The sequence below is a fragment of the Jatropha curcas genome, chromosome 2 (genome assembly GCF_041381405.1).
Source record: "Jatropha curcas cultivar XTBG-Jc1 chromosome 2, XTBG_Jcur_1.0, whole genome shotgun sequence".
NCBI classification, from domain to species: Eukaryota; Viridiplantae; Streptophyta; class Magnoliopsida; order Malpighiales; family Euphorbiaceae; genus Jatropha; species Jatropha curcas.
The window spans coordinates 27,819,807-27,834,350 of NC_143152.1; the positions used below are offsets into that span (position 1 = coordinate 27,819,807).

At 35.1% G+C, this 14,544-nt stretch overlaps 1 protein-coding gene across 1 annotated transcript in view; it reads right to left on the bottom strand.

Annotated features, from left to right (window-relative positions):
• The window catches only part of LOC105649103 (Leucine-rich receptor-like protein kinase family protein), a 7,545-nt gene extending 4,260 nt beyond the window's left edge, over positions 1-3,285 (bottom strand). Inside the window, exon 1 of the mRNA XM_020685244.3 lies at positions 782-3,285. Within this exon, the coding sequence (XP_020540903.1) occupies positions 782-2,259 (1,478 nt within the window). The 5' untranslated portion in view covers positions 2,260-3,285. The remainder of the gene's footprint in view (positions 1-781) is intronic.
• Positions 3,286-14,544: the final 11,259 nt, after the last annotated feature.

The following is a 14,544-nucleotide window of genomic DNA, read 5'->3' on the forward strand; positions in this document are numbered from 1 at the left end:
GACAAAGAGAGAAAGAGAATTTATTAGAACTAGGATCCTTAATTTACAGTTTGAAATTACAATCACTAAAATATCATCTACAGACAAATGGGAAGAGAAGAATACGATAAAGCAAATGCAGCAATGCAAGAGCACCAGATTTATTGAATATCATATTCTTTCACTGTTCTTTATCAACTCTTCACCCATTTATCTAAGGTTCTAAATCACAAGAATCCAAATATATATATACACTTAAACTGCATCAAGTTTCTGAATTATGCTTTTTTAAGTTGAAGATTCATTCCAAATAGAATAACAAACAATAACAACTACATAAAAGGAACAAGCACCACAAGCACACAAAAAAAAGACTTTCTCAATGAATTCCTACCACCACAAAGACATCAGCTCATACATCTATTGGAGAATTGGGGAATATATGAACACTGAAAATCTAGAATGAGTTTTAGCAGTATAAAAAAACTGGGAAAAGAAAATAAAAGCTCAGCTTCCGGCATCAAATAAAACTCCATATTTCCCATCAATGCCTCAAGTGCCATTGATACATAATCAGTATACAAGAACAATAGACAATGAAATTGTTAGGATGTGATGATTAATGCGTTTCCATCAACATTTTTTTAGGAAAACCAGCTGAAAACTCAAACTCTCAGATCACAGTGGCATCAAACATTTGTAATAGTAGTAGAAAGAATCAGGGAAATATAACTTTTATGTAGCAAAAAAAAAAAAAAAAAAAGAAAAAAACAGTAAAACATACGAGCAAGATAAGACTTACAGAGATGTTAAAGAGGAGAAATTTTGTATTTGAATTGGAATTTTCCCAGTTATGCAGTTGTTCTCTAATCTCAGTTCCACTAGTCCAACTGCTCCTCCAATTTCGGAAGGAATTCTTCCATTTAGCTTATTATCACTCAAATCAAGAACTTGCAACATTTTTAACTCTCCTATACTTGATGGGATAGAACCAAAGAGTCGGTTTCTGGATACATTCAAGACCAGCAAACTGCTAAGGTTCCCAATATCGAATGGAATTTCACCAGATAAGACATTTGATGATAGGTCCAAGACCTTAAGACCTTCAGTAGAGGCTTCCAAGGAGGTAACTGAAGGATATTGCATACTCTTACTGAGGCTGTTCCCAGAAAGTGAGATACTTTTTAAACCCGTCTTGACAACCCATGGAGGAAGATTACCAGTCAATCGATTCTGGCTTACATCAAGAACCAAAAGGTTAGGACAATTAGCCATTGATTCTGGTAACCCTCCTGTAAGATGGTTCACAGACAGATTCAATTCCTTCAGTAAGTTAAGGTTACCTATTGAAGCTGGAACTCGACCCAAAAAATTATTAGCAGAAAGATCCAAACGCTCGAGATTTGTTAATTCACCAATCCACGCAGGAACTTCACCTGCAAATAAATTCCCTCTTAATCTAAGAGAAGTACAAGACCTAAGTCTCCGCAACGACTCTGGAAGGTTACCAGACAGAGAATTCTCACTAAAATCAAGAATTTTCAAAAGCACACAACCTCCAATATCTACTGGAAGCTCTCCAGAGAACTTGTTCTTCTGCAAATTAATAGCTATCAAATCATATAAATTTGCAATCCCTTCAGGAATCTCTCCCTCCAACAAATTATCAGATAAATCAAGGGATTGAAGGCCCCTCAAAAACCATAATCCGGATGGTAATTCCCCAGAAAGCTTATTAGACGACAAATTAATTGCTGCCAATGTAGTACACCAGCTCAAAGATTCAGGAATCTGCCCTGAAAGATTGTTTCTAGCAAATGAAACTGATCTCAACGACCCACATTGCTTAAAAAATCCATCAGGGATAATACCTGAGAGATTGTTATGACTCAAGTCGATAACTTGCAAACCCCCAAGCTGAGCAAGATCAGGGTTTATATTACCAGTGAAATTGTTGTTTGACAGTGAAAGAATCTCAAGAAATTGCAGCCTTATCAGGCCACGGCCAATGTGCCCAGAAAGAGAGAAGCCATCAAGGACCAATTCAGTCACTCTCTGGGTTTTAGGGTCGCATTTGACACCAACCCAGTTACAAGGATTTTCGTCCTCTTCATTCCATGAAGTAAGTTTAGACTCTGGGTCCTGCAGACCAGCCTTGAAAACTATTAACCCAAGAACATCATCGTTGAAAGATGGGTCTAAGGACTTTACAAAAACAGGAACTAGTAGAAGAAGAAGAAAAACGAAGTAGTTGAATAACATCATCTTCTTCAATTTCATATTCAAAACAATTTCTGCTAAAAAAGGAAGGCCTTCATGAAAAATTTAAAAAAGAAAAAACGCTACTGCATAAAAAGGCTAAGCCATATGGACAAACCATGATGGGAATAAATCACAACAATAAAGAGAGAGGAAGCTTCACATGTAAAATGATATGGAGGTTACAACTAACAATAAAGAGAAAAAATATATATATATTTTTTATTTTCTGAATAGTTTGAATCTAAAATTAGAGAATAGAAGGTGAGAATAGTGAAGCGCTGAAGGTGCTGCAACAGCAGGGAGAGGACACACGAAACAGAGCTTTTCTTTTCAAAAAAAAAATAAAAATAATAAACTTAAAAAACAAATGATTGAAGATCAAACTAGTTACAGGACCAACAACCCGAAGAGAGATATTCGAAAAGACAATGGGTTAAGTTTTGGAGTAAAGGAATAAAACAAACAAAATCCACAGGAAACCCACTTTCCTCTTTCCACTGTAGTTTCTGTTTCCGATTCTTTATTTTGAAATTAAAAAAAAACCAATAAATAAAAAAAATTAGAAATACTCACTGGTACTAAAAGCAAACCTATACTGATCTTCCCACAAACTAACTCGCATTAATGTGGAAGAACCCTATAACACCCGCCAATTTTTTATTTTTATAAATAAAATAAAAATGAAAAGGAAACTGTAACACTTGAAGGGAAGAGTTGAGATTAAGAAGGTTAAAAAATTGGAAAGAATTTGAGGTAGCAAGAAAAATGAGTGAGGGAAAGAATCGAGGCGGAGAGTTCGCCGGAAAAGCAGCGAGAGAGGCGGGGGAGTAAGGTTTTAGAGATTGGAAACCCCATAAGGCATTAATGATGGAGTCAGAGGAATAAAAATAATAATGGGTATGGATGTGGGTGATTGGCAGTAGCGGAGGAAGGAGATGGAGGAAGTGGAAGAAATTTAAAGAGTATAAGTAGTAAATGAAGAAGAAGAAGAAACAGAGGAGCGAAGTGCTCAAAAGCTTTTCTTTTCTTCTTAAAAACTGCGATACACTGAGACTCTCTCCCACTCTCTAATTTTGGTTTTTATTTATTTTTTGGTCAAAGGAGAATCCGATGTGTGATCTACGTGGCATTTCTCACGCTTTTTTAATTACTCCCTGGGCCATCCAAACTAGGGGACTAGGGCGAGGGGTTTTGTTATTTTATTTATTTATTTTACAATTAAACAGCATACTGAATCCCATTCAAGTTGAAAGGAAGAAAAAACAAAAAAGAAACTGAGAATAATTATTTGATTTAATTACATATATAATTGAATAAGGGTAGTTTTTGTTATTAGAAAAAATTTTTACTTTCAATTCAATAATTTTTTTATATCAAACTAGCCACTTTTTTTATTAGTAATCAAAACCAAATCTTACTTTAATATTTAAAATTTATTTTAAACGTTATATTCTAATATTATTGATTTTCTTGCTAATATAAAAAATGAGATATTTTAAATTTAGATATTTTTATCAATTTAATAAATAAAAAAAAATTATAATCTATTTTAATATTTCGTCTCATCTAATAATTCCGTTAAATAGAAAATTTTGAAAAATTTAAAACCAATACGAGCCTGTAGGCGACCGGAACTCGGCAAGCAATAATGGGATTGAAGAGCACTAGACAATGTCATTCATTACTTACATATAACTTAAATTGCAAGCAAAAAAAATGGCGTGTCAAGCTCAAACACAAAACTGAGATATTTTTTTTTTTTTTTTCTGGGAAAATGAAAATCGAAGACTTGAGCGTTGGACAAACGGTAAGTGAGATACTTAAAAATAAAAATAAAAATAAAAATAAAAAGACAGTAAAACGACAACGCCCTGCACTGTCTGTCACTGCATACCTTTTACATTGTTCTGTCGTTTTCTAAGACATAAACAAATGAATATAACATATAATAATTTTTACTGCTCCTGTCTGAACTCATGTGTTGAAGTTTTCACCTCCATTTGGCCAAATTGGTCTTGTCTTTTCTTAATACTCAAGTAAAAATAAACCTTTCTTCAGTTCAAGAACTGGAAGCAAACTTCACCTACTTCTGGGGGACTTGACTTGTGGATCCAATCCTCATTTTTTTTTACTTTTTCCCCTTTTTGGTCAATGATTAATTTAAACTCACTATTTTTATGCTTTTATTTTCTTTTTCTTTTTCTTTTTCTCTTTTTTCAGTTCCCACTTACCACAGACACTGATTAATTAATTAATTAATTCTCTTATCGATATGATTTTTTTTATAGAAAATATAAAATTTGGTTTGTCGGGGACAGATGAGTGGCGTAAATGGCGGTCCACCGCGCTTTGTCTATCTCTCTGTTGCAAAAAATGCAAATCTCCCGTAGAAGTCTATAAATTCATATTTAGTTTAGTCCAGATTTATGTAGTCAAATTCCTTTGGTTGTAATTTGTTAGCAAAAGTCTATAAGTTTGCAACAACTTGATTGATTAATGTAATAGAGATATTACAAATAAATAACAGTTATTTATTTTGTTTATTATATAAAAAATTCCTGTTTTTAAATTTTAAGTCTCCATTTATTTTTGGAACTTAATTTGTCTACAAAAATATTTTTAGACTTTTCAATATTTGAAATGTTTAGAAAAATCACTCAACAAAAAATATTTTCGGGTCAATAAAACAAAACATTTTTCAAATACTATAAATTTATTTTAACTATATAATATTAATTTATTAATTATTGATAGTCATCACCATATATTATAACCGGCTTATATCGGCCACCACTATCAATAATTTCTTTAATTAGGTAAAAGGTAAATAAATTTTTTTAGCTACAATTATACGAATATTTATAATACATGATATCATTTTTAATAAATTATATTTAAAAAATCTAGATCTTATTATGGTACCAAAATAAGAAACCACTGGATTACAAGATTCAATCTCTAAGGTAAAAAATATAAGAATATTTTTTATATTTCTAATTTCTAATAAATTATAATTTAGGTGTAAGTAGTTTTATTTTTTGAAAATGGTGTAGGACGACAAACAGCCCAATAAAGGGAAAAGGGTCCGAGTTGTTATTAGTCTACCGGTCACCAGGCCCAAGTAGCTTGGGCCATCTGGAAAGTTTGAATTTGTGAAATTTTAAATGGCTTCAGCTAAATTGCAACCTTACATAGACATGAAGCCCATCATGCGGTATTATGCTTTTGAGTCAATTTACAAACGGACCTTGAATTTTTTATTTCAGTAAAGTTTATGCAATTTCTATTTAGTTAAAAGCAATTTGACATGTGCAGATATTCAAAGGAAATATTTTAAGGCAAAAAAAAAAAAGAAGCAAATTGGCATGTTAAGCCATCCTTTGAGTTAAAAGAAAAGAAAGCAAAAAAAGATGGAGTTTAGCTTGTTACTCTCATATATGCATCTAATCCTTTTCTTGGCTTTTGCATCCACAATTAGGAATATTTGGAAAATTGACATGAACTCTTCTCTTACATTTAATCATATAATTTTTTGCATTTTTTCAATATAATATCTAATTTCATGAATTACTAATTCACATATACATAAGAAAATTTAATTTGACAAGAAAATATAAACAAATAAACCTTATCAAACCAAAAGCACAATTTATAAGACCATGATTAAATAAAATATCATATTATAAGTTGTAATTGAATTATGAAAAATTAAAATACACCATTCTTGTATTTTTGTCGGCAGAAAAATGAATCACTTCTCTTACACTACTAGACTTCACAGAAAACATAACCACGTATCCATCATCGATGTTTTAAGCCTCAAATTTGCAAAAAAACCCTCTAAAATGAACGTCATGTAAAAGCATCATTATATATATTGTAATTGTTAAGCGTCATTGTATATTGTAAGAATAATTAGAGAGACATGAAAGAGAAAATAATACGTTTCTTTCCTAATTTCATACATGCAAGAAAGAAAGATTATTTGAGAGCAAAAGAGAGAAAAGGGAAGATTAACAATTAGAATTAAGAATGAGAGAAAAATTAGGTGAAATTTAATTAAGGAGCGAAGATGATTGGTTGTATTTTGTACATCTATAAAATATTGTATGTCACACAAAAGTCACCAATTTCCATAACAACAATAAATTTTATCTAATTTATGTATAATTATTATTAAAGAAGAGAGAAATTGGAGGAGGGAGCTCTATTTCTATTCAAAAGTTTTTTTTTTTTTTTTTTTTTTCAAATAAGTTAAAATTAAATACTGAAACACCAGAGATTTTCATGATGTTCTGTCATCCATCAAACGAAGCTAACGATTCTCTTTATATATAATAATGATATTTATGTACAATAGTATAAATTAAAAAGAAGGCCCATTAAGTAAATTCTACCATTCAATTTAACCATATACAGCATATCCACATTTCATATGATTAAAGTTTTGTTTATTTGGTAGAAAATAACTTTATCTCCCGAACTTATTTTTTTATTTTACATATATATATATATATATATATATATATATATATTTAAATGATTAAAACATTAATTTATAAAATTATAAAATTTACTATAAAACTAAAAGCAATAAAAAATGATAAATAGTTGTGATGTATATATCAATTATTAGTCGCAGTGGATAAGCATTCATAATTTTTAGTGGATTGAAATGGCTGCTTTTGGTGACAATTATCATACATCAATCTTTATATTATTCTTTTGTTTACATTTTATCAATCATACTTTATAAATTATTTTTATCTAAAATTATTTGTATTAAAGAATATTAATTAAGTTTATTTTATGTTTATATCTTCTGAAATTCTATTTGTAAATGTTAATTGTTTTAATAATATACTAATTATTTTAATTGTTGTCAATTGCATAATTTATTGTTTCAATTTTTAGATACTAATAAATATTATGTCACTAAATAATATAATAATGGAGACAATATTTTGACCATATTACATACTACCTTAAAAGCTTTTATTAAACATAGCCTAATAAAATAATTATCTTTCTATAATTTTTATAACTCATCTTATCAATTCATTTCTCAATTTTAGAAACATATCAATAGAGAAATAATTATCGAGTTTCGTGTATGAAGTTTCTTTAAACACTTAAAAGAAAACGATTTATCTTTTTTGTGAGCCTATAGTGCGAATTTAAATTAATCGGATCAATATTAGTTTCGAAAATTCTTTTTTGGTGGACTGTATTGGACGTAGTGGAGGACTGGGTTTACTTTAGAGAAGTAGTTGTAATCCTACTGTTACAGGTTATTTGAATCATTGCATTGATAGTTTGGTGTCTTCGGCGGGTTTGGAGTGGAGAATAACGGGATATCATAGGATGCCGGATCGTAGTAGGAGGCGGATGGCTTGGAACCTTCTTATAGCATTCGCTTTGTTCCTTGGTGTTAGGGCCTGGCAATAAAATTACGAGAATAATAACACAGCGGAAAAATAGAAATATGACACAAATATTTACGTGGTTCACCCTTTAACTGTTAAGGCTATGTCCACGAGACAAAAACTGAATAATTCTTCCACTATTAAAAATAGTAGGCTTACAAAGAGAGTAATACAAAATAGTTGCACTCAAAGTGTTTCCCAAATTATCCTCACTATTCTCTCTACCCGAGTTTTAGAACCCAATTCTAAAACTCAAATTCTCTCAAACACTCTCTTCTATCGCTCGGTTGTGTGTGTTGAAGCTCTAGCACCATCTCCTATTTATAGGAGAGGTGGAAGCTTGATTAGGAGAGGTGGATGCGTGATTAACGCATCCACCTACCAGCGGATCACCTACCAAAGACTTCCCTTTTTTTTTTTTTTTTTCAAACTACATGTACCTACCATTTTCTATTTTCAACAAAGTGTGGATCCTACCATGTTTTCCATTCTTCTCTTTTTTTTTTTTTTTTTATTTATTTGTTTCAAATGTGGGTCCCATTGAGTGGGCACCGCACAACAAATCTCCCCCTGCACACTCAAGTGGGGACGTTAGCCATGTAACATCCCTTCCCGGTCCACCCGTAAACCCGAATAAACCGAGCCGAGACGCTACAAACTGGTTGACTGTATGAACTGTATGCTGAAATCATAATGTATAATGAATCTAATATCATGCTGAAATTGCTTATAGTAATAATGTACTGAATATTTACAAGACATGATACTAATTACAAAATGGATTGGGCCCAACTGTGTGCCCTGTACATGCCATAAAAAGAATAACAAAATGAGTTTCTACCCTGAAGACCGAGTCTTCTATAGATGAACGGCAGCAGTTGTAAACGGACCCTCTACGGACTAGTCTCAAAACCTGCGAGTTAAACAGGTAACTCGCTGAGCAAATAAAGCTCAGTGGATATCTCAACATAAAACAACAATAAGCACACATATAAGCAAAAAGCATTATGTAAGCACATATAATCACACATAACATGCGGCTTTCATTTTACCTTCATGATCTTTCTTACTGTTTATTTTACTGTATGATTCATGCAATAGCAAGTTAAAATATCTGTATGGCTCCATAAGGTTATAGTGAAACCGAAGTGATAAGATAAACTGTATGAAACTGGATGAAACTGTATGCTATAGGCCCCGAACCGGATTCGCCTATGCCAATATTGTCCGTTTTGGTGCCCCTAACCGGATTTGCACCGCACGGTTTAATCATATCCACTCAACGGCCTGTAGCCGGAGTTCCAAACTGTATGGGGCGCAGATCTGCTATTCTATGTCGCGACATAGCCTTATCTACATGGTTTCTACCCAACCTCAATGGAGCTTCATATTAGCATATCAACAATGTAACACAATAGCACATAAATGGTTTTACAACTTCATAGTTCATCATATTGATTTGAGTTCACATCATATAAATACTTACATGTTGTTTTAATCCATGTTCTTATGTTGTATTTTTGTTGTAAAATGATTGGATGCATGCATGTTGAGCAAAGGAATGTAATTACATAGCAAATGAAAGGCAAAAGAGTGTTCTGGCTCAAGTCGCGACCGCGTATGTGAAAGTCGCGAGCGCGACTTGTGCATCTTGAGAGTCAGTGTGTTTCTGGCTGAAGTCGCGACCGCGCAGCACAAGTCGCGAGCGCGAGATGAAGTCGCGAGCGCGCTTGTGTGATTCACGAGCGCGAGATGCGCACACTGAGAGTCAGAGAGCTTCTGGCCAAAGTCGCGACCGCGCATGTGATCCTCGCGAGCGCGAGTTGTGCAATTGAGAGTCAGAGAGCTACCTGACTCAAGTCGCGAGCGCGCAATGGAAAGTCGCGAGCGCGACGTGCTTTCCAGCATGCGCGAGCGCGCGACGTGATTCTGTGCAGTCTGTATTCTTTTGGCCATAACTCTCAATATACAACTCCAAATTGAATGATTCCAAAACGCGTGTAAAGCTAACACAAAAAGGAACAAATAACTCTTCTGTGACAATTCCTAATTCCATCATTAAATGGGTTCAAAATCAAGATGAAGTCCTCCCCTGTTTTCAACATAAACTCAATACCTCCCCTGTTTTCTCACCACTACCATTCTCCAACATAAAGCAATATATTGTCTCAATAGCAACACACCACACAAATTCTCATGCAAAGACAATAATAAAAATCAAGAGATATCAAACCTTTACTCCAAAAACGCGTGAGCTCTGTTCTAGCTTCTCTTCTCTACACTCTTTGAACTTCCTTCACCTATAATAAAAATTCTTCTCACTTATCTACGATATAACTCAATTAGAGGTTGAATAGCATAAAGCTTCAAGAAATTCTACTTACTTGGAGAACTAGAGGTTGCCTTAATGCTTAACTACCATGAAAATGGATGGAGAAGGGAAAGAGATGAAGAGAAAGATGAAGGAGATAAAGATGAAGATGAAGAAAACGTTGAAGATGAAGGTGAAGAAAATGAAGAACGCAAGGTCAAATGGAAGGCTCGTATACTTCCCAACCATCTCTTTAATTGTATGATGCAATTACCAAATAAGACCTACATTTCTACATGTTACCTTTTAATACCTCAACTTAATATTCTAGGGCAAGTAAATCCACTTATAAACCCATTCTACCCCAACCGGGTTTGGTTCAACTCGACTCAACTCAACTCTATGCAAAGACTCGACTATGCAAAGACTCGACTCGGTAGGATGTCACAAGCCATACCGGCTATCTTTCTGCAAGTGATAAGTTTCTCTGTAGGTAAAGCTTTGGTCATCATATCAGCGCCATTATCATCAGTGTGAATCTTTTCAATCTGAAATAACTTCATCTCCAGCGCATCACGTATCCAATGATACCTCACATCAATGTGCTTTGACCTTGCATGAAAGGTCGAATTCTTGCTGAGATGTATCGCGCTTTGACTATCACATAACAGAATGTACTTCTCTTGTTCTACACCCAATTATTGTAGGAATTTCTTCATCCACAAGAGTTCTTTGCTAGCTTCTGTAATGGCAATATATTCCGCCTCAGTGGATGAGAGTGCAACGCATTTTTGCAATTTTGATTACCAAGAAACTGCTGCACCTGCAAAAGTCATCAGATATCCAGAAGTTGATTTGCGCGAATCAACATCACCACCCATGTCTGCATCTGTGTAACCATCTAACACAGGTCTATTATCACCAAAACATAAGCACATTTTGGAAGTGCCCTTAAGATATCTGAGAATCCACTTTACTGCATTCCAGTGTTCTTTACCTGGATTTGAAAGAAATCGGCTAACAACACCAACAGCATGAGCAATATCTGGTCTTGTGCATACCATGGCGTACATCAAGCTACCAACGGCAGATGCATAAGGAATCTTCTTCAGTTCTTCTTTTTCTTTCTCACTTGAAGGACATTGATCGAGACTTAATTTGAAATGACTTGCAAGTGGAGTACTAACTGGTTTCGCATTGCTCATGTTGAATCTACTGAGAACTTTCTCGATATACTTTTCCTGAGACAGCCACAACTTTCTCTTTTTCCTGTCTCTGGAGATCTTCATTCCGAGTATCTGTTTTGCCGATCCCAAATCCTTCATGGCAAAGGATTTTCCAAGCTCCTTTTTCAAGCTCTCAATTTTCTTAGCATCTTGGCCCACAATAAGCATATCATCCATATATAACAATAGAATAATAAAGTCGCATTCTGCGAACTTTTTCACAAATACACAATGATCAGAAGTAGTTTTCTCATACCCGTGATTTACCATGAAAGAGTCAAACTTTTTGTACCACTGTCTGGGAGCTTGTTTGAGGCCATACAAGCTTTTCTGCAATTTACACACCAAGTGTTCTTTGCCTTTGACTCTGAACCCTTCTGGTTGCTCCATATAAATTTCCTCCTCTAAGTCACCATGGAGGAAAGCAGTCTTTACATCAAGTTGCTCGATCTCCAAATTCAAGCTAGCTGCTAATCCGAGCACAACTCTGATAGAAGACATTTTGACAACGGGTGAGAAAATTTCTTCAAAGTCAACTCCTTTCTTCTGACCGAATCCCTTCACAACCAGTCTCGCCTTGTACCTTGGCTGTGAGTTGTTCTGTTCAGTCTTCAACCTGAACACCCATTTGTTCTTCAGTGCCTTCTTACCTTGAGGCAGTTTCACCAACTCATAAGTTTGGTTCTCATGCAAGGACTCCATCTCATCTTGCATGCCTTTCAGCCACTCATTTCTTTTACAATCTTCCATTGCCTCTTGATAGTTCTCTGGTTCTCCCCCTTGAGTCAACAAGTCATACTCATTAGGAGAATATCTCTGGGAAGGTATCCTGCCTCTCGCAGATCTTCTCAATTGAGGCAGTTCTTCTATTTGAGCTGGTTCAGCATCATTCTGAACAGGTTCATCATCATCTTCTTCATCATTTTGTGGTTCTACACGAGGTTCTGCATCAAGACTAACAGGAAACTCATTGATAGATTTTGGCTTTTCATTTTTCTCAAAGTCTTCAATGGTTTGGTCTTCCAGGAATACGACATCTCTGCTTCTGATGAGCTTCTTTTCAACTGGATCCCATAATCTGTACCCAAAATCATCATTTCCATAACCCAAGAAGATACACTGTTTTGACTTCGAATCAAGCTTGGATCTTTCATCTTTTGGAATATGAACAAAAGCCCTGCAGCCAAATATTCTAAGATGATCGTAAGAAACATTTTTCCCTGACCACACCTTTTCTGGTACATCTCCATTGAGGGAGGTTAAGGTGAAAGGTTGATCAAGTAAACTGCAGTATTCATTGCTTCAGCCAAAAAGCTTTTTGGAAGTTTAGCATGAGAGAGCATACATCTAACCCTTTCAACAATGGTTCTGTTCATTCTCTCTGCAACTCCATTCTGCTGTGGAGTTTTGGGAACTGTCTTCTGAAGTCTGATGCCGTGTTCTGAGCAATACTTCTCAAATGGACCTCTGTACTCACCACCATTATCAGCTCTAACACATTTTAGCTTTCTTCCCGTTTGTCTTTCAACACTGACATGGAAGATTTTAAACATATCCAGCACTTGGTCTTTTGACTTTATTGGGAAAGCCCACACCTTTCTAGAATGGTCATCAATAAAGCTAACATAATATGAGCAGCCACTCAAGGATTTGTCACCCATTGAGCAAACATCAGTGTGTACCAATTCTAGAACACCAGGTTTTCTAGATGGAGAAAGAGATCTTTGAAAGGAAACTCTATGTTGTTTACCAGACAAACAATCAGTGCATATTTTCAGAGGCAAACCTTTCAAAGATAGCATTTTCTTCTTAGTGAGAGTCTCCATTCCTTTCTCACTCAAATGACCAAGTCGTTGGTGCCACAACTCAGCAGATGAATCTTCAACTGCATTCACCACTCCCGTGCAAACTTTAGCCTGGGTGTAGTAGAGGGTGTTGAATTTTCTTCCTCTACTGAACACCAAGTTACCTTTGGAAAGCTTCCACGTTCTGTTAACAAACAGATTTGCATAGCCCAATTCATCAAGACAATGAACTGAGATCAGATTGAAGTTTGCCGTAGGAGTGTATCTCACATCTTCCAACCAGAGATCAAAACCAGCATTGCTTTTGATGCATACTGTTCCAATGCCGCAATTTTCCACATATGTGCCATTTAAAGTCTTGACGTAGCCGTAATCTCCGAGGGTAAGTGATGAAAAATATTCCTTCTTTGAAGAAATATGATAAGAACATGCAGAGTCAATAATCCATAGAGATTGTTGACTAGTGGAACACTCACTGAGACCAGCATGAGAAATCAGTGCACTACCATCACCAAGTGCGTTAGCATCAATAGCTACTGAAGCTACCTCCGGATTGTCTTTTTCCTCATCACTTTCTTTGGCTCGTTCCTTCTTCCACTTTCTGCAGTGCCTTTGGATGTGCCCGGGCTTGCCACAATGATAACAAGTGACACCTTTCCTTGACTTGGATCTTCTCCGTGAACTGTCACGTTTGTCTAGATTTTGGGTGTATCTAGTTTTGCTTCTCCCCCTCTTTTCTGTTATTGTGCATCTGAGTTGCTACTCGTAGCATTCTCCTTCCGTCTGGTTTCTTCATTCAAAATGCTTTCCTTAACTGTGGTTAAGGTCAGATTCCCCTCCGACACATTACTGAGCGTAACAGTCAGTGTCTCCCAACTGTCCGGCAAGGAACTCAATAAGAATAGTGCCTGTACCTGGTCGTCAAACATTATCTTTGACGTCGTCAGTTGGTTCACTATTTCTTGAAATTTGCCCAAGTGATCTGAAGCACTTTCGCCATCTCTATACTTCAGATTTACAAGCTTTTTAATTAAAAAAGCTTTATTCTGGGCATTCTTCCGCTCGTACATGTCCTCCAACTTCTTCCAAATTGAATAGGCATCTTTCTCATAAGCGATATGATTTATGATGCTCATTTCAACAGACTGCCTAATAGATGCGACTGCTTTTCTGTTAATTGACTTCCAATCGCTTTCATTTATTGAAGCTGGCCTGACTCCTTTCAACTCAATCGTTTCAAAAAGATCTTTACAGCATAGAAGATCTTCCATTAATATCTTCCATACTGCATAGTTTGATGAGTTGAGTCTAACCATTGTGCCTGTTGTTCTGTCGTCCATTTTTAACTTGTGCAGAATATTATCACCAACAAAAAACCGTATACGTGAATAGTAGTATTCGTGAATAGTGACTGTATACGTGAATAGTACTATGCGTGAATAGTGCTGGGCTTACTTGAAACGTACACAGTAGCGCCAATAGTACTGTTCACTATCAACTTTGAGTTACTATTTTACTATTCATCACTAAGTCGA